This window comes from Clarias gariepinus, chromosome 12 (assembly GCF_024256425.1).
Source record: "Clarias gariepinus isolate MV-2021 ecotype Netherlands chromosome 12, CGAR_prim_01v2, whole genome shotgun sequence".
NCBI classification, from domain to species: Eukaryota; Metazoa; Chordata; class Actinopteri; order Siluriformes; family Clariidae; genus Clarias; species Clarias gariepinus.
The window spans coordinates 10,895,367-10,919,000 of record NC_071111.1 but is presented as its reverse complement, the minus strand read 5'-3'; the positions used below and the strand labels follow the sequence as shown (position 1 = coordinate 10,919,000).

At 37.6% G+C, this 23,634-nt stretch overlaps 2 protein-coding genes and 1 long non-coding RNA gene across 3 annotated transcripts in view; 2 read left to right on the top strand and 1 right to left on the bottom strand.

Moving 5' to 3' along the window:
- mkln1 (muskelin 1, intracellular mediator containing kelch motifs) overlaps nt 1-3,993 on the top strand; it is a 43,932-nt gene extending 39,939 nt beyond the window's left edge. The window contains exons 17-18 of the mRNA XM_053508437.1: nt 1,666-1,720; nt 1,818-3,993. Coding sequence (XP_053364412.1) covers nt 1,666-1,720; nt 1,818-1,939 — 177 coding nt within the window. The 3' untranslated portion in view covers nt 1,940-3,993. The remainder of the gene's footprint in view (nt 1-1,665; nt 1,721-1,817) is intronic.
- Nucleotides 3,994-5,272: 1,279 nt separating this feature from the next.
- On the bottom strand, nt 5,273-7,629 carry podxl (podocalyxin-like). Its single transcript, XM_053508436.1, has 6 exons — nt 7,447-7,629; nt 7,279-7,305; nt 6,649-6,778; nt 6,533-6,564; nt 6,309-6,443; nt 5,273-5,558 (listed from the first exon to the last, which is right to left on the bottom strand). Exons 2-6 carry the CDS (start codon nt 7,303-7,305, stop codon nt 5,343-5,345), a joined length of 540 nt encoding a protein of 179 aa, XP_053364411.1. The 5' UTR covers nt 7,447-7,629; the 3' UTR covers nt 5,273-5,342.
- Nucleotides 7,630-20,085: 12,456 nt separating this feature from the next.
- On the top strand, nt 20,086-22,032 carry LOC128534423 (uncharacterized). The gene is made up of 3 exons (XR_008361465.1): nt 20,086-20,211; nt 20,580-20,655; nt 21,794-22,032. It is a non-coding gene; the product is annotated as an uncharacterized LOC128534423 (long non-coding RNA).
- The last annotated feature ends 1,602 nt before the right edge of the window (nt 22,033-23,634 follow it).

Sequence of the window (23,634 nt, the reverse complement as noted above, 5' to 3'; positions counted from 1 at the left end):
ACACCTATAGAGCGTATGCAGACACGTGGTCTGCCACATCGGCAGTCCTGCTTTGTCTATCTACCAGGATTCGGCTTTGTTAACCATAACATTGTTGAATTCATGATTCCTAAGACTTGCAGCTATTTTACTACTGGTAGTTCTAGAGTTATAAACATTCGAGTTGAGTTTTCTCAGGTACGAACGGACCACGGTTCTACCAACATTCATAGATGCGGACAAGAAATGGCTGTACCTCATATTTATGATTATATACAATATTTTTAGTATGTAAGTGAATGTATAAAATATCTAGACCAGTGTATTGTATGTGCGTGTGCCTAACAAATTAATTAGTCCAGAAGTACAATGATTGAAAATGTCTGTCCTGATGGAGAATAATCCTAGTTTTGAAAAATCCTCAACAAAACAGAGTTCACAGTCCAATACCGTGGAAAACAGTTCTGAGAAAAAATAGCATCTGGGATTTCCTTCGAGATTTTAAGGCACAGAGACAGCATTGTTGCATTTGATTTAGTCAAGTCTAGTGGTATCTTTTGCATTGTATATTCTTTTCAAAGGTGTATGCGACTCACTTTGTCAGACTTAAGAACAAATCCGACTTATGAACGTGCTTTCGGAATGGAACTTGTTCTTAAGTTGGGGACTACCTGTATTGGATTAATGAAATAAACCTCATTAGGAGCGAAATTAACTTAAAAGCAGGGGTAAAGGACAAACATCGGACTGGCAAATTAATTCTGTCTACATGAAGGTGCTTGTAAGGAAAAACTGATCAGTTTACGGTCCCAAAGTTAATATTGGCATTCACTTACAATATAGAAAAAGATCAGACATCTTTTTAGTTGTCAGAGGATTAATAAAATATAAGAGAGGAACCCATCAAAAGCACATAAACAGTGCCTTGGGTTAGATGTATTGAACACGGCAATTTAATAATTTCCCCCTGGATCTGTGGTCTGCCTCAGACTCAGCAGCGATTGTTTACAGAACAAATGAATGTATTAGTCTTTAACTCTCTGCTGGAAACATCTGTACACACAACACTTCTCTGGCATTTATAAATTCAAGGGCACAAAGCTAGCAATAAGGTTGAAATAAATAACATGGCAGTAGTCCAGACAACAGACTGCTGGAGGTGGATCACGGCCAAGCTGTAAAGGCAACTGCATGCATGCTATACTATACTAATTGTTTATGAAAATATCCACTCAGCTTCTCATGAGCTCATGTCGCTATAGGTGAAGAGGATCAATTAGTGTTCACATCAAAACATCAGAATGATGACGTGCTTCAGAAACCGCTGATCACCGGCCAACTCTAGAGTTTACAAATAAAGGTACAAAAACAGCCAGTTTGAAGCAGTTCTGCAGGTGGAAACATCTTAGGTGGAAGGTTATTATGAGCAGTAAGGCAATTAACTTGTATAACTACTGTGGAGAAAAGCATCTCGGTAAACTCAACCTTGAGACAGCAGCAGAAGACGACACACATTTAAATTCTTCTTCGGTATATCAAGAAAAGGATGTTGCATTAGGCACAGTTAAACATAAAACATCACATGATTTATTTATTGAATGGTAAATGGTTGCCTGAATGTGCAGGTGTGTAGATGGATGATGAGTGTAAACATTGATTAATAATTTTAATGACTGTGCTGTACAGTTTCAGCTCCTGCCCTCAGCACTCTTCAAGACTAGCTCAGACTTCATCCCACTAGGTAAGTCATACTTGTCATACTACAGCAGTAGAGAATATAACATTGCAAATGCAGCTTTATTTTTTATTTTATTTTTTAACTCTCGTCAATGTTTCAGGCTTTTCAGATGTCGATCAGACGTACGCCCAGCGAACACAGCTTTTTGACACACTGGTAAACTTCTTCCCAGACAACATGACCCCACCCAAGGGTAACCTCGTCGACCTTATTACCCTGTAGCCACGCCCACTGCAATCTATTCCGTCACTGCTCATGCCTCGAAGACTTGTCCAACTGCAAACAGAAGTTATTTTTCTACATGCACTTCAGAATCACCATGCTGACCAAATATGATTTCTTTACATGCAGGAAAATATTTAGAACTACCCTTGATGGTAATTTAACCAAAATAACAATACTGGAATATACCTGCGTACTGTAATATTCTTTAATTTATTCACCTAACTTTGAAGTTACTCTGAATTGAAGTCCCTGAAGTGTCTGCAGCACGTGTGCACATTTATCTTTCCTCTTAGAAGGTGTCTGAAGAAGGTCAAATCCACAAATCCAAAACTCACTTTGTTTTTCCTCTTTTATTTCAGGCAGTTTCAGATCTACAGTAGCTCAGCTTTCATCTTTATTCACGTTAATCAAGATTTAACGCTCAGTATAGTAAAGAGTGCCGTAGAGACGATGGGCATGGCTGTAATATCGGTCTTTATGTCTCGCAGACCGGTGCTGAAAGCAGTAAGTTTATTTAATGTGGGCTTTGATTTGAACCATTTACCTGCGCTTTGCAACATTTTTGCCAAATAAAGAGGCGTGTGATTGCATGGCAAGTTTGCACTCTTAATTTCTACGCTTACAAGATGGAAAATGTGTAAATGTGTCCTTGTTTGCTGTTCATTTCTCTGGAAAATAGGTTTTAAGAAATGGCCTCATTCTGAACCTGCTGCTTTTATAGTAATAGGGCAATTACTATACAGGAAAAAAAAAAAAAAAAAGAGTATTCTGCTGTCACACAGTTTTAGTGACAATTTAATCGGATGTGCTCCAAATGAAATTCTCTCCTCACTGGTACGAAAAGGCTTATTTCCTTTCCCCGTTTGTGCCAGAGCAATATCGTGCATCTTTATCTCCGTCTAAAAGCAAGCCAAAATTTATTTCTCAAGAACAATGCAGTAAAAATCCAGAAAATTATAGGATCAGTGCTCACAAATTCCCACAGTGTGAAATAGTCCACTGACCCAGAAAGGGTCAATGCCCTGTGATGGTCCATCGCTAGTTGTGTGTTCATGTGTGTGTCTATATATATAGATATAGATATATAGATATGTGTGTGTGTGTGTGTGTGTGTGTGTGTTGAGGCTAGCTCTCATCCACCGAGTCTCGGGGAATAAAGGTACTTGATACTGCAATGCCGTATGTCTTATGATTTTAGGAATCCTGTTGCGGCACTACTGAACACGTAAGAATGTTACTTGGAGGTCGTCTTCCATAAGATGTAGTGTGTAAATATAGCCATGTATACATGTATGTGTGTGTGTGTGTATATAAGATTTCCTATTTAAAGTATTACTAATGGCCTGATTTTGAAGGTTTGCCCCCTGAAGGCATAATATATTTGGACATCATGTTGGCTTTATTTGTGTTAAGTTAGGAAGGATGTTGGCGGTATATTAATAAAAGGTGGCTGGTCAATCAGATCAACAGAGGAACACATCCTTTACATAATATGAACAGAATACAAGTGAGGGTTCTTGCCTTAACCTTTATGACACAGCTTCAAAATCCAGCACTCAAGACCATTGTCTGTAGAACGTTTAACACATATTTACAGTCAGTCAGTTTAATTTCCACTGTCAAACCGAGTTTGTAGTGTCCGGGTTACATTCATTTTCCCCATTCATAGCCTCCATTTTCCCAATTAAATCCTAGAATGTGTTTCTCCTAGGCTTGAGTACAATTAGCGCTGCTGCACGAGTCATTTAATAATTTTGGGTTTTGTGCCAGGAAGAAGTTAAAACATGTGGATTGTTAAAACTGTAAAAGAGGAAAAACACAATTGGAGTACCTTTTTATAAAACCTATCAGTTTGGACTCTTTTTATATCCCTCTTTTTTTAAATTCTTCCCTCTTGAAAACATCTCACTTCTTCCTCCTTTCTCACCTTCTGAGTGAGGATATTGGAACATGTGAACACTACACTGTGGCAGACATGAATGTGTAGAAAATACTTTAAACAAAAGCATTGTATGTAATGTACATAATGAATAAAGATTGTATTTTGTTCATTTTTTTTTTCTAAAAAGTGTCTTTTTTGTGTTAAACTGAAGACTTTCTGATTGAGGCATGTTTGTGAAATAAGACCTTTTTCTGTATGGACATATTTTATTCCATGGTCACAAAAAAAATAAGTGATAAACAAAAAACAGCAGTGAATTTCCAGTGTATCAGACTCCTGTTTTTTACCTTATCTAAAAGGTAAAGTTCTAACACAGAATATAACATACACACAAAATAATATAATGTAAATTAAAGACAGACATTTAGAGGCCATATAAATATTTAAGAAATATTATGTTAAAAAATGAGAAACAGGAAATTTTTTAGCAAACCATCACTTGAGGACCTGGACATTTTGATAGGAAACAGGGTGTTACAGTAAGTCTAAAGCTGTGTTTTTAAGGACAAAACCTATTGTCTATTCTAATCTATTTTAGAAAGTGCTTTAATCATTGTCTTGCGTTATGATTTACACCTTCATGTTTTGGAAAAAACAAATCTTACCCTGAACAACGTTTTATATATATATATATATATATATATATATATATATATATGTTCCTAAGGAATAACATTATGGTGTGTTCAGCAGTTCTGGTAGACAGCCATTTTTATTTGGTGGATCCTGTATTTTCATTACTTCCATGAATATTTAGCTCTCGTTTGCAGAGACCTACAGGATGCCGACTCGTTCTGTGATGATGCTTAACTTCAAGCTTTAGAGGCTGAGCTGTTTGCAGGAGCATTGTGGGTAATGTATGAAAAGTGAAAATTCATAAACCGCTGAAAGATTCAGCTCAGAATTTCATTACGAGATACATCTTGAACACAAATAATCATATGATGATGCATGAACAGTCTATGCGCAGTCTAAAGCCAGGATGAACAACACTTTATCCATTGGTCTTGTGGTAAAAATTAATACTCATCAAACTAAACACTTTAACAAACAACACTATGTACAGGTGCAGCAGTGTACATTTCTCTGAAGTATTATAAGTGGTGGTGGGGGGGGGGGGGCTGTGTGAGAAACAATATGTGGAAAAATCTTTAAAATACAATCTTGTGGACCTGGTTTGTGAAATTAAACTGAAAACCACTGTGGCCCAACTACAGCCTGTTTAACATGAACAACATCTTTGAAAATCTCCCATTAAGTTCCCTTTAGAGACACCCCCCCCCCCCTCCCCCCTCACTAATGTGCCTTATTAGCAATACTGCTTATTTAACAGAAAACATAAGGGAACCCTGTAGTCCATTTGCTATTTGGCCATTCAAGATGGTATATTTTTACACAGTCTGTTTCAGTGAAAGTCTGTTTTGTAAAATGATCAGAAAGCTGATGGGCTTGCACGCTTTACAGGTGTGTGTCCTCCTCCTCATCTGGTATGTCGTCTTTGCCAAGGTTGTCAAAGGGAACAATCCAGCTGTCATTAAACTCTCCATTCAGCACCAACTTCTTTTCCAGCGGCAACTTCTTCTCCTGCACCTCCGGCTGCACCTCCATCACTTCCAGTGTCGGGTTGTCGTGGTACCCGTTCTCAACCGTCTGCAGCTCTTCAGTCAGGTGTTGCTGTAAAGTCATGGACATTGGCCTTAAAGGTGCAGTCAGTATTTTGTTTTAGTTTGCAGTACACGTTGTTCAACTAATACTGTATGTTGAAACTATAGGAGTTTCTTATACAAATACTGTACACCTTTTCTCTTTACTGTTTATTTCAAACCATGTTCTCTTAAAAACTAGTGCCACAAATTTACTGGTAGCGAAAGTATAAGAAAAACATAAAGTACTTGTATGATTGTACGAATAAATACTATTCGGTAGAATTTAATTTCTAGAGGTAGAAAATTGGCTTAATTTGTAGTGAGCCAGATCATTTGGATTAACTGAACAAAAATAGCCAAATATTTCAGCTCCCAAGTGGAATTAAGGCAGACCAGACAGAAAGATGAAAGCAAAGTTGTAAAGGAATGTAGAAAAAGAAAGCGTAATTATGCAATTAGTTCCCAACATAAAATAAATAAATAAAATAAATAAATGAAAAATAGTGCATAATGTAAAAGATGGCCTAAAAGATGTGGATGAAAAAACTAAATGGCTATAAAATTTTTAAAGCATTTAACGAAAAAAAAAAAAAAACATTTTTAAAATAAATGTAGACAAACATTGGCCACAGTCATGTATTTTTTTATTTTTTGATATTCTTTAAGCTGTATTTAAAAGTAAATGAGGTCTGAAAGTTGAGATGTTTGTATATGTCGGTATACTTTTTTCATCCTTAAACAGATGTACGTTGGGAAGTCGTTGTTCTTAGCGTCTTACCTGGTTTTTCCTGTAGGATAAGCGATGGTAGCTGCAATACACAGCAAACGCAATCAGGATAAGAGCCAGTGCACCGCATGATGCCAAGACGGCGATCAATGTCATGTTGGAATCTGCATCCGGCTGTTCTGTGGGCTATTGAGATAAAAGTGTAGTGCTTTTAAACATTTTGTTACCTCATAATATTTTATAAGATGATTATAATTCACAGTTGTGTCTCTTACCTCAGAATCATTTTTCTTTGGTGTTACGGCTTCTAAACAGAAATAATATCATTTAATTTCTAAAGAATTGTACATTGATAATAGTAAATTTAGTATAAATTAAAAAGTCGTCATACCCTTCTCACTTGGCAGTGGTTGTATACTTTTGACTTTAAAATGCTTTTCTATCTCGTATCCATTCATGGTGCAGTTACCAGTTCCTCCGTTTATTTCAAACAGCAATGCGCAAATTTTTTCACACTTTGTCTGTAAATGTAATAAGGACATACAGTTAGCTTTAGGATTAAGGATGCTGATAACTGGCTGTAGGTGGATTTTTCACAATGACCACAATCATACTTTCAAAACTAACAGAAATAATTCCAAGACAAAATTAATTGTAAAAAAAAAAAAAAAAAGTAAAGGAAGGAGCTCCATAGCTCCAGTTAATTTCTGAATTAAGAAGAACACTTTGTAAAGTCTTAATAAAAAAAAAAAAAAAACACTGCTCGGAACAGGGGAGTCCAGGAGTCAGCAGCAATAAAACTTCTGCTTAGTTAAGAATCTGGACCCACACCAGCCCTTTATGGAGAAGATTAGACTTAGACTGGCCTAGGCTATAGATTCTTGGCACTAAAATAAAACCGAGCCAAAACAGTACCAAAAAGTTAAAAAATATTACTTAATGAATCTACCATACATTTGTGTTTGATTTAATTGCTGATAAATTCGGTTGTGAAGGTAGAACACAAAAAAGGTGACTTTACCCCATTGCTGTTTGGAGTTACTGCCATCTGTAAAAAAAGAAGAAAAAAAGTACAGAGAATCAAACCATTTTTAGAAATATACAACTGAAATCACTTTTTGTAAGTCGCTCCGGAGAAGAGCGTCTGCCAAATGCTTAAATTTAAATGTATGTAAATGTAAATCCTTACAGAAATTAGTTTTAATTCCGTGGCATGTGGTAGAGGTTTCCCTGCTGTTGTGGTTGTTGTTGTGGTTACTGTTGTTGCTGCTGCTGTTGTTGTTGTTGCTGTTGTTGCTGCTGATGTTCTTGTTGCTGCTGCTGATGTTGTTGTTGCTGCAGCTGATGTTGTTGTTGCTGCAGCTGATGTTGTTGTTGCTGCAGCTGATGTTGTTGTTGCTGCAGCTGATGTTGTTGTTGCTGATGCTGTTGTTGCTGTTGCTGATGTTGTTGTTGCTGATGCTGTTGTTGCTGTTGCTGATGTTGTTGTTGCTGATGCTGTTGTTGCTGTTGCTGATGTTGCTGTTGCTGATGTTGTTGTTGCTGATGCTGTTGTTGCTGTTGCTGATGTTGTTTCTGTTGCTGATGTTGTTGTTGCTGCTGCTGACGTTTTTGTTGCTGCTGCTGATGTTGTTGTTGCTGATGCTGTTAATGTTGTTGTTGCTGTCGTTGTTGCTGTTGTTTCTGCTTTTGTCTGAGTTGTGGCATGAGATTTTTCTGATGTATGGGGTACAATTAAATAAGTACCACTTTTAGTCTACAAGTAGTAAGTACCACACACTAACAATATTACCTTCAATCGTATTCAAAATTTAACTTGGTGAAGTCATTTACAGTATTAGTGCAGTTAAGTATAATATTCAAATTTCTTTATTTAAATGAGCATTTTGTACACACATTCAAATTCAAATTTGAATTTGAATATGTGTGTACAATATATATATATATATATATATATCATATATATCATATATATATATCCATATATAACATCAGCCACTTTCCCAATATTGAGTATGCCCCCCGCTTTGACACCACAACCGTAATGCACTGTGTTCTGACACCTTTCTATCCTGCAGACCAGGAACATCCCACAAGACCTACATTTTTGGAGTTTAATTCAATTTAATTTTATTTGTATAGCGCTTTGGAGTTGCCACCCAACTAGAAGACTAGAAGTCCGAGAAACTGGGTCAGAGAAACTCCAAAAATACAGGTCTTGTTAGATGTTCCCAGGCTGCAGTGGTCAGGATATATCTTTTCATTTAAGCTACAGTAGCACTATTGAATTGGACTACACAGGCCAGTCCTATGTGCACAGTGAGCCTTGGCCGCCCATGACCCTGCTGCCATTTCCCTGGTTTTCCTTCCTTGGTACAGTGCTACTGTGGCTTAAATTGAGGAAAAGGTTAATGCTGGATCCAGTAGAAAGCTGGTGGCAAAAGGGGGGACCTACTACATACACTCACCTAAAGGATTATTAGGAACACCATAATACGGTGTTTAACCCCCTTTCGCTTCAGAACTGCCTTAATTCTACGTGGCATTGATACAACAAGGTGCTGAAAGCATTCTTTAGAAATGTTGGCCCATATTGATAGGATAGCATCTTGCAGTTGATGGAGATTTGTGGGATGCACATCCAGGGCACGAAGCTCCCGTTCCACCACATCCCAAAGATGCTCTATTGGGTTGAGATCTGGTGACTGTGGGGGCCATTTTAGTACAGTGAACTCATTGTCATGCTTAAGAAACCAATTTGAAATGATTCGAGCTTAGTGACAAGGTGCATTATCCTGCTGAAAGTAGTCATCAGAGGATGGGTACATGGTGGTCATAAAGGGATGAACATGGTCAGAAACAATGCTCAGGTAGCCCGTGGCATTTAAACGATGCCCAACTGGCACTAAGGGGCCTAAAGTGTGCCAAGAAAACATCCCCCACACCATTACACCACCACCAGCCTGCACAGTGGTAACAAGGCATGATGGATCCATGTTCTCATTCTGTTTACGCCAAATTATGACTCTACCGTTTGAACGTCTCAACAGAAATTGAGACTCATCAGACCAGGCAACATTTTTCCAGTCTTTAACTGTCCAATTTTGGTGAGGTCGTGCAAATTGTAGCCTCTTTTTCTTATTTGTAATGGAGATGAGTGGTACCCGGTGGGGTCTTCTGCTGTTGTAGCCCATCCGCAAGGTTGTGCGTGTTGTGGCTTCACAAATGCTTTGCTGCATACCTCGGTTGTAACGAGTGGTTATTTCAGTCAAAGTTGCTCTTCTATCAGCTTGAATCAGTCGGCCCATTCTCCTCTGACCTCTAGCATCAACAAGGCATTTTCGCCCACAGGACTGCCACATACTGGATGTTTTTCCCTTTTCACACCATTCTTTGTAAACCCTAGAAATGGTTGTGCGTGAAAATCCCAGTAACTGAGCAGATTGTGAAATACTCAGACCGGTCCGTCTGGTACCAACAACCATGCCACGCTCAAAATTGCTTAAATCACCTTTCTTTCCCATTCTGACATTCAGTTTGGAGTTCAGGAGATTGTCTTGACCAGGACCACACCCCTAAATGCATTGAAGCAACTGCCATGTGATTGGTTGATTAGATAATTGCATTAATGAAAAATTAAACAGGTGTTCCTAATAATCCTTTAGGTGAGTGTATTAGACGAGTGGTCATAATGATGGCTGATCAATGTGTATTTGCATTGATTTTATGTAATGAGAGACTTTAAGAGTCTTGCTTTAAATTTTATTTCATTTCAGGGACTTGATAAAAAAAACAGCAATAATAATAATAATAATAATAATAATAAACATCTGCATTGATTTGTGAATAAAAATCACTCAAATCCAACCCTAAATCTATTCAGGATATTAAAATTCATCTTAAGTATTGTTTTAAGACCTTTCATTATGTTGATGTTTGATCTTTATAGTATTTTATAACCAATTGAATCCCATAAATCATAATAGTATAGCAAAATATATTTTTTACATATACTTAACATATGTAATCTGCAGAAACATCCATACAGAAGACTGTTGAAAAAAACCTCAAAATAAAAAATTATAAATAGCTTTAAAAGTGCTTTTTAAGTACTGTATAATGGTCTGTTACTTTTTATGCAAGAGTGAACCTTAAACATCTAAAATCTTTGATTGCACGTTGTCTAGCTGCCTGACTAGCTCACAGTGAGTTGTACATTCCCATTAATGATTCCTTTTCATCTTCATCTGACGAGCTTTTCATATTTTAAACCAAAACTTTGTCATGCCAGATGACATACTGTCATAATTGTTTCGAAATAGAATTTGGTCTAACAAAAAAAAATTAACCAATCAAATTAGTGGACCAGAATTAGCTATTGAATAAACTTTTATAAACTCTTACCTGTTTGAGAACTTGTTGTATGGTTTTCACTAGTGGTGGAGTGAACAGGTGTGTTGGGGGTTTTAACCTCAGTAGTGCTGCTGGGAGTAGCTGTAGAGTTTTTTGTGCTCACAACTGTAGGCGCATCTGTACCAATGGTAACAATTGATGTCAGGATTGTACTATCTGTAACACTGGTAATAGTAAATTGTGTACTTGATGCTGAGGGGGAGTTGGTGTTGTCTTTTTTATGTTCAGGAGTTTGGTTAGAGACTTTTGCATTCTGAGGTTCAGTAGGGGTTGAATAAGTAGATGGACTAAAAGTCCCTGTTTTTCCTGGAATGGTTGTTGGTTCAGTAGAAGAGAGTTGAGATGGTACAGTCACACTGACTATTGAAATTGTGGTTGGTGTGGATTGTGATGATGATTCAGCTAATGATGGTTTAATAGTTGTCGTAGTTGATTTATTTATTGTACAGATGTGGTCATTAAGACTGCGCGTGTTTTCCCGCGGGATGCCTCAATTTAGCGCGCGGGGCGCCGCAACTTGCCGTAAGCAACATTCGGGAATTTAAATAAATGTGTTGTGCTTCACTGAATATCCGCCAGATGGCGCATGGAAGGACTTTATTTAAACGCCGGACCAAGTACTGTACAACGAAGAATTGTGTATAATTACTTAGTCTAAAACAATATTGTTCCCAATGCTGAAGCAAACATGAATTTTATTTTGCTTTACAACAGATCTTTCATGATAAATGTGTGTATATGTGCTTCATATTATTTTCATAATGATGAAATGAGATGCCCAAATTCGTGCTTTAAAATTCTTAATAAGTTTCTTATATATTTTTTGTGAAAGACATGGCAATGTCTCGGTTTACATGGTGTTGAAATTAATTTTTTAATTTCCTGATAGTAGGCTATCTGATAGTCTTAACTATGCGAATGTCCTGATTCGTAAATATGCCAACATATCTTATTTAAAACGTAAAAAATGTGTCGACATCATCAGAAGACATGAATGAACTATATATATTATATTATTAAGTAAATATTATCTTATGACCACAAACTTTTTCGGGCTTTTTATAATTATCATCATATTTGCTGTTTGTGTCCAGCATTTAATAATTATTTCATACATTATTTAACCACGGCTGGAAATAATAGCTGGAATGTGATGTGATTGTGAATTCATGACTAAAATAAAGCAGTTTATCTTTTGTAAAGTACTTTCACTTTACAAAAGGCAGCGTTTTTATCAAAAGGTTGATAAACGTTTGTTGTAGTATATACACCGCGACAGCGCGCGCAGTTACTCACTTCTCACCTTTCATGTAGGTCTGCTCGGACTAATTCGTTTTAAACCCCTCAAAACTGCGTGTATATACAGCTCAAAACCTCCATCAGTTATTAAAGCATCTATTTAAAAAAAATGCCCCAGTTATTTCGGAGCTTCAGGAAATCTCCCGGCGCTCTGCGCATAACACAGGGCCAACTCATGTCGAAAAGAATTTATAAACGGTTTCTAAACGTGGGCTATTGTTTTTTTTTTTACTTATAATATTTGTTAATTTAATTTAAATTAGGTTTGGGCTCAGGACTTTGATTCGGCATCGTGATTCTCCTCTTTAATTTACTCCATAGTTTTAATCAGCGCTTAGTCACATGCATAAAGTTTTCCAGAGCGACCGGCAGAAGTAGACTAATGATTATGAACGCGTCGGGAAAACAGCAAGCAGACTGACTCTGACCATTTAAAAAAAACATTTGCGTTCATTTTCTGACGCGCTCAAGTTCACCAAAAACAATACAGAGCAGCGGACCTTATTTGCTTTCAAACATTTATAAAATCACGTTTTTTCGTTATTGTGAGTGCGCTTAAATAAAAGTTGAGTCTTATAAAGGCATGTAGTCTTATATAGTTTTATTATATAGTTTTTGCACATTAATCAGAGTCCTCATCTGTTACATTTTTGAGGACAATAGTTTTTTTTCAGCCTGTCACTGCGTGCGCCCAAATCAATATCGCTTCTCGCTCACTAGTTAGGCGGCCTCTCCTTCAGATATGCGAAGAAGCGGGGCTGCAGAATTAGGCACGAATAGTGAAGAAGAGCTCTCCTTGCTAATGATCCCGGGTTCATCCGCGCTATAAAATACTCGGGGTTTGTTGGTTTACAGTGGATTTTACTACGCGGTGTGAATGAGACGCGCGCACACAACGCGGAAGTGCGGCATGCAAACGGGGCAATTGGAACGCGCCCCAGAGACTTCAAAGAATAGCAAGCGCGAGCGGACGGAGGCAGGAGCTGCTGTCCGCGGATGGCCGTCGTACTCGTATTTTATAGCGCAGGGTGCAAACCCGGGAATATTGGCATGGATGAGCCATGTCCAGCTCTGTACCAGCATGTCATGTGGGCATTATAAGACTAAAAAGTGGCAGCTGGCACGCCTAAAAATAGACGCAGGTTAATTTTTTTATAGTCTAAATGAAAATCCTCCTCTTTAGTGCCTCCTATTCCTATTAATCCTATTGTTCTTTTAGTGTCACTGCGTGTGCTTACAATGCCAGACAACATTCAAATGCAAATTATTCACTCTTCCCAAGTGTGAATCAGCTGTTCTCACCTATACATATTAACCTATACGTTCTCACCTAAAGTGTTTAGGTAAAATTCCACCTATACAAGTGTGACAAATATGCAAAGAAAAAAAATAGGAAGGGGCAAATACTTTTTCATGGCACTTCACGTGTAGTCAGATTGTTCCACTGGGCTGAAACTGTAGCAGGTGGAGTTATAGCACTTTTCAAATCACACTTACTATACACTGATATGAATAACTTTGAATGATGAATGCTACGTTAATATGATCTCGGGCTTGCTCCACATTATAAAAGCAAACCCCCTGTCTGAAGTCTGCTCGGTCTTGTTAATTTGTTTTAAAAACCCCAATTCTGTGAATTCCCCCAGCAGCGAAACCGGTTTGGTGACTTCACACCTGTCGTAAAGGTGAGATGGGGGATTACAGTAACTGTGGGTGCGCTTCACCTCGGAGCGTGCTGTCGCGTTGTATTCAATGAATAGACTAAAACTAAATCATGTTTGCTTCAGCATTGAAAACAACATTGTAATAGATTAACTTTATTAAAGATTATACACTTTTGTATTCTTTGTCCACACACGTGGGCAATTTTTAGATATTGATCCTTTCTTGATGCAGCAAATTTTCTGAGCAAATTAATAATAATTTCCATGAATGAAAAGGAGGAAGAAGAAAAGGTTACGCGAAAATAAGAAAAAGCTTTAGAGGTAAATGCTGTGAAATGCTTCAAATGAACAGATTCTGCCTATAACAGGTCAGGGACAGTGAGGCTGATCCAGCAGCGCACCACATCCCACATCATAATACATGCTGATGATGACCAACACGTCTCCCCTGATCTACCAGAGCCAAGTAAAAAGAATGGCAATCAAACAGAATAAAATTAGTAGCAGCATTAACTTGTGCTAGTTATTATGATGGTGGTCAATATTATTCGAAATAATGTTTCTCAGCATTATTTCGTGTTAATATTGACTACCATAATAATTAAAGAATAAAATAAAAAATATTGTCTTTATAGATTTATATGTTGTTTGTCTTGATGTTCTTTTTTTTTGTTTGTTTCTTTGACCCAATATATGTTCAGTGATACTTCAAATAACATGTTTAAATAGCATTGATTTCTGTATTGTGTTATATTTTTATACTAGTAACTGGTGTTAAAAATGTATCTCTACATTAATGAGCCAATGTATTATGGTGTGGGCTGCTGTGGGCCAGGAAGTCCAGGGCCACTTTTTGGTCCCAGTCCGCCCCTGTAATAACGAATGGAGAAAGCGCAGTCGAAGCCCGGGGATTCTGTGTTCCGCGGGGGCCAGTCGTGAATAGCTGACACTCAGTGACAGCCAATGAAATTGAAGCATTTTTGCCGCTTTCCACGTGGTGTGGCGTTGCTTAAATAATATCCGTATAATATCTGTATATCCTATAAAATCGTCCAGACCCTGGTTCGAATCCCGCTCTGGGTGAAAATGTAATAAATGTGAATCCTTTGTTTTACACTTTTTGCATATGATAATCATTAAATTACAGCAACTGTGAGGTGAGTGCTAATATGTTTCATAGCTTAAGCAAAAAAAAATTCTCAATTGCAAACATGCATTTAGTACTGAAGCATAAGTTGATAATGTAATGGCTATATCTATGGCATTTTAGCGAATAGCACCGGCATTTTGAGCACTGGCTGGGAATCGAACCCGGGTCTCCCGCATGGCGGGCGAATCACCTACCACTGAGCCACCAGTACCCGTCTGCGTTTAAAGCGCATAAATACTGTTATAGGCATCTTTGTAGTCCTTTTGCACACGCGCGGGTGCGTTACAATAATAATAATAATAAATTCGGAGAACTACTAATAATAATAATTCTGAATGAAAATGATGAATAAATACATAATAGTTTGAGCTTGACACGTTTATGAGCTCTGTCGCTTGCCGTCAATGGGCGCCCAAGAGACATAACATTTTTCGGCTTCAGTAGACACACAATACTTTAGACTGAAACACGACTGCCCCCTACAGGTATTGAAGGGCATTTTCACAGCTTGCCGCGCGCACTCGCGGCAAGTCGTGGGATCCCTTTTCCGAAAACGTGCGTTTTTAAAGGCCAGATCTGTAGATGCACTTTCTGTGCTTTCAGCGTATGCACCTTGGAGGAATGAACCTGTAGAAAACAAACCATCTTTAGTGCGCACATTACCATGTAAGAATGATACAAATTGATCATTTGATTTCTACCTTCATCATTTGTGACTACACATATTTGAAGCATCTTGCTTGGTTATAAAAAAAACATTTCTGTCCGAGTCTCTCCTCAGAGTGATTCCTTTGAGTTGAACTGAAAATAGTGCTTGAAATTCATTTGTTAAAAAAAAATCTTTGCATAAAAGAAATTACTGACATTTTGCAATACACTTTACAGTCAAAAGTAGTTGGCCAAACTACTGATTGAATTCAGATGTTTCAGTCTGGCCCCTTGTCCCCAGTGAAGGGGGGGAGGGATCAATACTTTAGCATCTTGGACAACTGTGTCGCAACAGTTTGGGGAAGACCCTTTTCTATTCCAACATGACTGTGCCTCAGTGCACAAAGCAAGGACTTTAAAGACATAGTTTGATGAATTCAGTGTGGAAGAACTTGACTGGCCCTAACACTGAGCTCTGACCTCAACCCCATCGAGCACCTTCAGGATAAACTGGAACGAGATTGCGAGCCAGGCCTTCTCGTCCATCATCAGTGCCTGACCTCAGAAATGCTCTACAGAATGAATGGGCACAAATTCCCAAAGAAACGCTGCAAAATTTGTGTGGACAGCTTCCTAGAAGAGTGGAAGCTGTTATAGCTGCAAAAAGGGGACAAACTCTATATTCAAGTACATGTATTTGGATACAATACAATCATTGCAGGTTTGGACAAATATTTTTGTCCTTAAAGTGAAAGAAAACCCTGTGAAAGTTGTCAAGGGACAGTTTGTGATGAAGGTTTCCTTTATTAACTGTGTTAGTAGTCTTTGTTAAGTATGACGATTGGTATGATTAACATTCATGTAAGAAGTTCCAGTGTCAGCATGTTTTAGTTGTTAGGGATAATGCTTTAACTTAAAGATCCTCCGGTATGGGTTATGGTTTCATTTTGATGACTGGCTTTATTTTTTGTGGCTAGAAAGATAGTTGCTATACCATAACAACTGAAATCTTAACCACGAGAAGTGTTCACGTCAAACAGGGACTTTTTTAAAGATAGAATTTGTCATGAATGACTTCATGCACAGTACAGTGATGAGACTTTAAGTCGCATCCATGATCCATGGAGTCCCATCCAAGCAAGCCACATCACCCGAAGGATCTGCTGCCAATGTTCTGTGGCAGACACTACAGCACACCCTAGAGATCCTGCTCAGGTATAATGTTCATCGTTGTAATGTTATGGATGATTGATGTATATCATGGTTTCCATGTCACATTCCACATTAGTTACGGCCCTACAGCCAATCAGGGGCGTCGGTGAGCGCTGTCCTCCGAGTGTGTTACGCCTTTCCCAACAGAACATGAGCGAGCAGTTCGAAAAGATGCGGTTGGTTCGGAGGAAACATGTAATAGTCTTCGCCCTCCCGATTGAGTGGTAGCAGTAGCCTTAATGTGGGAGCCCCCTAGTGACGGGGAGGAATTGGACACGACTAAATTAGGGAGAAAAACGGGAAAAAGATATAGATATAGTTGATTGGTGAAAAAAAAAATCCCCTCACACTTTCAAACTACATTCAACTATAAACATAAAAATTTCTGTTAATTTCTACTCTTTTCCACTTGTGCTCATTATTATTTTTTACCTTTTTTACATAACATGGGTCAAAATGTACTGTGCTCTCCACCCATTAGGTTTCGAAAGACAATAATAATCAACATCTTCACATCATTTTGGACATTTTTTTTTGGTCAGAAGTAGCATTGTTGATGTACTGTTTCTTTTTGGACTTCAATAGCATTTATATTTCTTGTCCTTGTCTTCTTTTTTATTTTCTAGTTTGTTTACCAGCTGTGACTTACTGAGACTATTTATAGTATACAGGAGTGATCGAAACAATGAGCTAGGAAGTAACGCCTACTAGTACTGGAGAGTACTAAACAATAGTGGCCAGCCTAATGGGACTTGGGAAGAATGACAATTCCTTATCTTGCACACACATAAAATAGCTCTTTATGCTGGCTGTACAAGTATCAACACCACCTACAAGGCGTTGTGGGTATAATGCGCAGCAGAGGAAAAGATTTTTTTTTTTCTTTTAAAATTAGGAACCACTATTCCAAGTTTCATGGGTGCTCATAGACTGAACCTTTTTAGTAGGTGAGTGTAGCTGGGCTTATGTCTGGGTGGTAAAACAAATTATGTTGCGAAAAGTACAGAACAACTGGAAAACTAAATGTTGAATTTCTTCTTCATGGATCATGGCTCATTTGGACCACTTTTACTTACCATTTTCATAATCGCTTTCTTTCCATAATCGTTTCCTTTTTACTTTACCCCATTTTTATCATACAAGCAAACTGTATATTGAATAAAAGATACCAGAATGTTTTTATAGGACACTAATCAATGAAGAAGTCCAGTAGCAAAAAAGTTGATTATTTTTTTATTCTAGCATATACCCAAGTTTTTTATTCCTTTAATACATGGCAGTTTTCCCTAAAGAAATTACAATTGTTTAATGTTCTGCAATTTTCTGGCATCCTGGGCTTCTTTGTTGGTTTTGAAACATCTCCTTTTCATCCAAGCCGGGGCGCCACTAGAGATTCTGGGCGCCTTGAAACCCTAACATATTGTGCCCCCATCTATGATGAAGCCGGCCCTTTGCAATTGCCACAGTGTTTTTATGGACCCTTAACAGACCCTTTTTATTACACCCCTTAACAGCACACCTGCATCGAAGTAACTTCTTCATCCTTTTTCAGACTGAAGAAACTACTTGGATGTGTGGTGAAACAATTTTAAACCAATAAGAAGTCCAGTTGCTCTGAGTCAACATCCTAACGGTCTAGTATATGGTGGCTGTACGGCAAATCACAATTTTGTGTTAATATACTATGATTTCTATAGCAAAAGTTCACTCACATGGACTTTTACATTACATATAAGATGCTATGTGATTAAACTCTCTATTACTCTCTAAATAAAAAATTAAGGTATACTAAAAAGATTTTGTTAATTACCCAAAAAATACCTAATCATAGATATCAACAGATAAAAATATACAGTAAAATATTTCATTCTTAAATGGAAAAAGAAAAAAAAAACAAGAAATCTTACATCATTGTGACCTGGTTTAACTTGCTACGAAGTGTTTCCTGGCTTATTTAGATAGTAAACAACTCTAGTGTTTGGTTGAAAACCAGAATTTGAACCTAGTTCTTGTTATTTAATCATCACTTAAATTAAAAAGAAATCTGTGCATATTATTAATATCCCTAAGTCAGCTCTGTTCTATATCTATTTATATGATCTGTGAGATCTGTAATGTTTTCATCGGAACATGGTATTCTCCCACACCTCCTACATCCTGAGTTGAAGATAAAAGCAGTGAAAATTAATATCTATAAAAATGAATATGTTTGTGCAACTTTAAATATGTCCGGTTGACTGATACTGGGGTATTTTAACTCCCGACAAATGTTTCCTCTCAGCAGTCCTGACCAAACGCCCAGGGATAAGAGTGACAGCTATTTTTTCCTCTAACGTCTGTTATACATCTCTCTTTAGTTCCTGTTTATGTCCTCCTCATTAACCCTCGTTAACCTCACTATCATTAGCTTACAGGCCTGCTGATTGCGAGCCTATCAAAGACACAGTGTAGACACCACTCAGTGTCCTCCTGTCACATATTGATGACACATGAGCCTCCACAGAAACACATTCTCTCTATGGCCACCTGCTCTCACGCTCGGTCTCTCAGTGCTCCAGACCCCTACACTGGTCATCTTTCTCACTGATAGGCAGAGCTCAGCCCTGTGGGACAGACTCAGTGCCTGAAGTCTGCAGATAGGAAGGACAGGAAATAGGTATACTGACCTTCCTTTTATTTTTACTCATAAGTCATGTGCTGCTTTTCCTGATTCTACAAACTCCCACAGCCAATAACGGAAAGACCCTCTTTAAGGGCTATGGTTCTGTCACCTTTTAGGCTGAGAAATATGGTATACAATGTATTTATAATATTGTACATTATGTTACACACAGTAGTAATACACACTATGCTAGAGTCTCTTTCTTTCTTTCTTTCTTTCATAATGTTTTTTACATTACAAACTATTTTAATAGCAACACAATTAAAATATTATTTTTTGCAAATTTTCATTTATTTTTACATTATTAAAAAAATATATTTACACTTCTACACAATTTATTTTACAGAAGGATTTGTTTGTAAATATGAATACAATATTGTTAAATATTAAAGACTTTTTTCTTATTTCCCTCTTTTTTAGTTTTAAATGGCCATTTAGGTCAACTTGGGACGTGATGACTGTCATGAATGTAAACGTAAAACTGACATTTACAGACGATTTAAAGCACAGTGCCGTGATGAGACTCTTATTTTAAAGGTGTAAATGCTTTAAAGAAGCCTGTAAAGCTGTGAATGCCAATCATAGCCAAGATGGCTCAAAGCCTACTGCAGTCGTTCCCATAAACATTCAGCAAGTAGACCGCCTGGTCCTTGAAGATTATCACCAACTTTGTCTGAACAAGGGTGTAACTGTACACACAATCCTTCACCAACACCACTTCTACATTACAGGAACTTGGCTGAGACTTATTGCCACATCCCCTATACAGTCGTGACCAAACTCGAAGCCATTTCCACATATTTGGGCCATTACAGGAGTTCTTGGGAGGCCAGTGTTACAGACATAAAGCAGGCTGTCCGATAATGGCTCTGATGTACAGTACTGAGAAAACTTTCTACCTCGATGGTATCCGAGCACTAAAAAAACACTGGGATAAATGAGATAAAGGGAGTTTTTACTCTGCAAAATCGCATATTAGTTTAAATGTTAGATTTGTAAATATTGCAATGTTTCTCTTTTAAATCCTACTTTTTTTCCTAAACGTAAGGAAGTAAGTTTTGTTATTAAACGCAACATTGCTGTTTTGTTGGCAGGTTTTTTATATTTTTTTAAAAGAAAAATTTTAAAAGCAAAGGAATCTTCCTTATATTGATACTTCCATATTGTCGACCCTTAGCTAGAAAGGATGTGAATTTGGACAGAACATCAAAGAGTTAACTGTGAATGAATTGTGTCCTCTCTCCATCTGTGAGAACCGCTTTTTTTCCCCTTAGGGTCATCCTTCCTGCTGTTGACCTCTGAAGCTAATGGATGTGTTTCCTGTCTTTGCTAACCCATCATCCGTCAAAGGTTTAGTATTATTATTATTATCATCAGTATTACATTATTATATTATTATTCTTAGTAGTATTCGGATGTCATGATGTTGCAGCGTATCTGTGCTGCCTCACAACTCCACTCACAAGGTGCCTGATTTGTAATGAATTATTGTAATATGAAAATTCAATATGCTATAAATTCAGTGCATGTGTATGAAAATAGACGTACACTCATATAAAGCCTCATGTCGTTAAGGTCACTTTAAATTCCCGCATGTTAAACGAACAGGGCTTTGTTCAAACAGCTCAAAAGAAAACGACCGTCGGATGTGAGGGTGGGGTCCCGCTCAATAGTTTATGTTCCTGCTGCTGGTACGGTTGTAAAAATAACAACAAAGTCATAAAACACACACACGCGCACACACGGACACAGGTTGTTGGTTTTTTATTTTAGTGCGACACAACAAGTGTAAAAATCGATATATAGAAATATTTACTGCTTAAACTTCTGAGTAACGTTATATATTTATTACGTATTCTAAATGTAGTTTGTTAATTGAATTTATTATTTTTTTTTACAAGAATTGTACCTACAGTAAGTAAGCCTTATGTTGCTTTAAGATTTAAAGGAAGTAACATCTCACAAGATCTTTTTTCTAATAGTGTTCGTATAAGATAACTGCATAATCGTGGTGATGCTGAGAGTCAAGGGGGCACAACTGAGTGAGGTGTGGCCTACTCCCTCTTCCCTGTCAATCACAGTCAAATTAGCTAATCATCTGGAAGACAGAAGTTTGTGTGCTTTTCTCTGAGTGTGTTACTCTAGCAGTGATGCAGCACTAGATGTGAACGATGCAGTTGGTTGGCTTCACACGCTTTAGAGGAAGCAAGAAGAGGAAACATCTTAACCTCATGCTACTTTTTAATCATCTAGCTATATTTAATACAAATTGTGTCATGCAAATTGTTACCATGTTTTTCATAAGCTAGCTGAAACATACCAGTTTAGGTTCTAAAGTGTGTTGTACTTTTCTTATGGAACTCGGGATATAACCGCGTGTGTGAACATCAATTATAGAACTCCGTGTCGGCTACAACATGTCCTTTGTATTAGTCTCGTCCCCAGATCACACATCGTGCGTGTGTGTTTATGTGTCGTCTCTCTCTAGCTTTCCTGCTGTGATCCGGGCTCCTGATTCGGCCCTCCACGTCTCCAACACCCCTCCCTTCCCCATCCGTCTTCCAGCAATGGTGTCCTATTCATGCTAATTGAAGAGGCCTGTAAGGAGGGAGTTCCTTTATGGGGCTGAGTCACAGCTCAGCGCCTTCACTCAAGGGAGGAGGAACAGGAGAGGACCCTCGGGAATGTAAAAATGTTTGGCAGGAATAATGGGATGGCAGGAGAAAGGGAGGAGGGTGCAAAAAGGTGAAAAAAAAAAAAAGCCTGATGGGGTAGCGGGGTGGTTGTGTGCTCGACTTAGAACACATTCCTCACCACACACACACACACACACACTTAACACTAAGCCCCATCAGTAAGGTATTCTAATGGAAGTTTAGAGGGAGACACTTTATTATCAGGACATCAGACAGTGATCATTTTTCAACCAGGTTTTACAGGAAGAATCAATTTCAGCATAATCTTAAACTACTGCTTGTGTAGTGTGTGTTATTTCTACAGACATGTAGAACAAATGTTTCTACAGATTTCTCTAAAGCAGAAATAGAACAAAGAATTAATTTACTCAAAATCCATGAATTAATGTTTTAAATGTGATTTTGTAGAATTATGTGAATATTTATCAAATAAATTTAAAGCATGCATACAGTAAAGGTCTTGGGATAATATAAACTTTTGTTACTTCAATTATTCCCAGTATTGAAATTTTTAAATCAAACTTAAAAACGTACAGTATCTGTTTACCGAGGCTTTTAAACACGTGTTATAGTGGAATGCATTGGTAATTTATTGGTTCCTGTTGTTCTTAAATGATTTTTACTATGTCAAGCACTTTGGTCAAGCATTGATTGTTTTAAATGTGCTATATAAATAAAATTAATTAACTTATTCTAAAAAGTTTGTTGATTATCCACAGATCCAATTAATGACAGTACAATAAATAATAAGACAGCGATACAAATCCTTCCCTCTGGGCTTACACCGGTCAGCCATAACATTAACACCACCGCCAGATGGTGCCTGTCCCTGTCCAGAAAAGTCCATGCTGTCTCTGATAGAAAGGTATCAGGACCCTCCATACTGTACATCACAGCATATCGTTTAGCAGGAAAAGAGTAAAAGCCCTTGAAATTCCCAAGATCTCAACCTGATCGAGCATCTATGTGATATATATCATATATCATATCACAATTCAACAACTTGAATATGGGCGATATCTTTATTATCTTATTGTTTTTGTTTGTTTGTATATTTCTTTCTTTCTTTCAACTATTTTTTTCAGCTGTTTAGGAGCAGGTCTCCTTACTACGCCTCTCTCTTGGTGGTGCCAGTCTCTGGAGAAATTAAAACAAATTACGGCCAAGTAGGAGAGGATAGATGATAGTCACAGGAATTTGATATAAGATAAGTGATTAAAGCACTCACATGCCATGAACATACTCTGTTCTTTTTCTCCGAATGCAATGTGATGTAGTCAGTACATATTAGAAATAACACTACAAAGTTGATTGTTTAGAAATTACGACTCTGGAGTGTCTTGTCCTTTTTCTACATTATTAATCACCACATCATCCTCGTATCATACAGTTACATCTCATGCTGTGGAAAGTCCACATGACAAGTTGTTTCCACTAACCGTGTATCGACTATAAAAACTCGTTCCATTACCACAATCTTGTTTTTTACATTGTTAAATACAGACTAAATACTAAGAACGTGCTCCTTTATAAAAACTTTACTGACTGTTATAAAAACTCTGGCACTGGAGACTCGTTCCATAAACTCACGCTCAACTTAAGTCTTTAGTGTCAGTGAGAGAATTGTGACCTT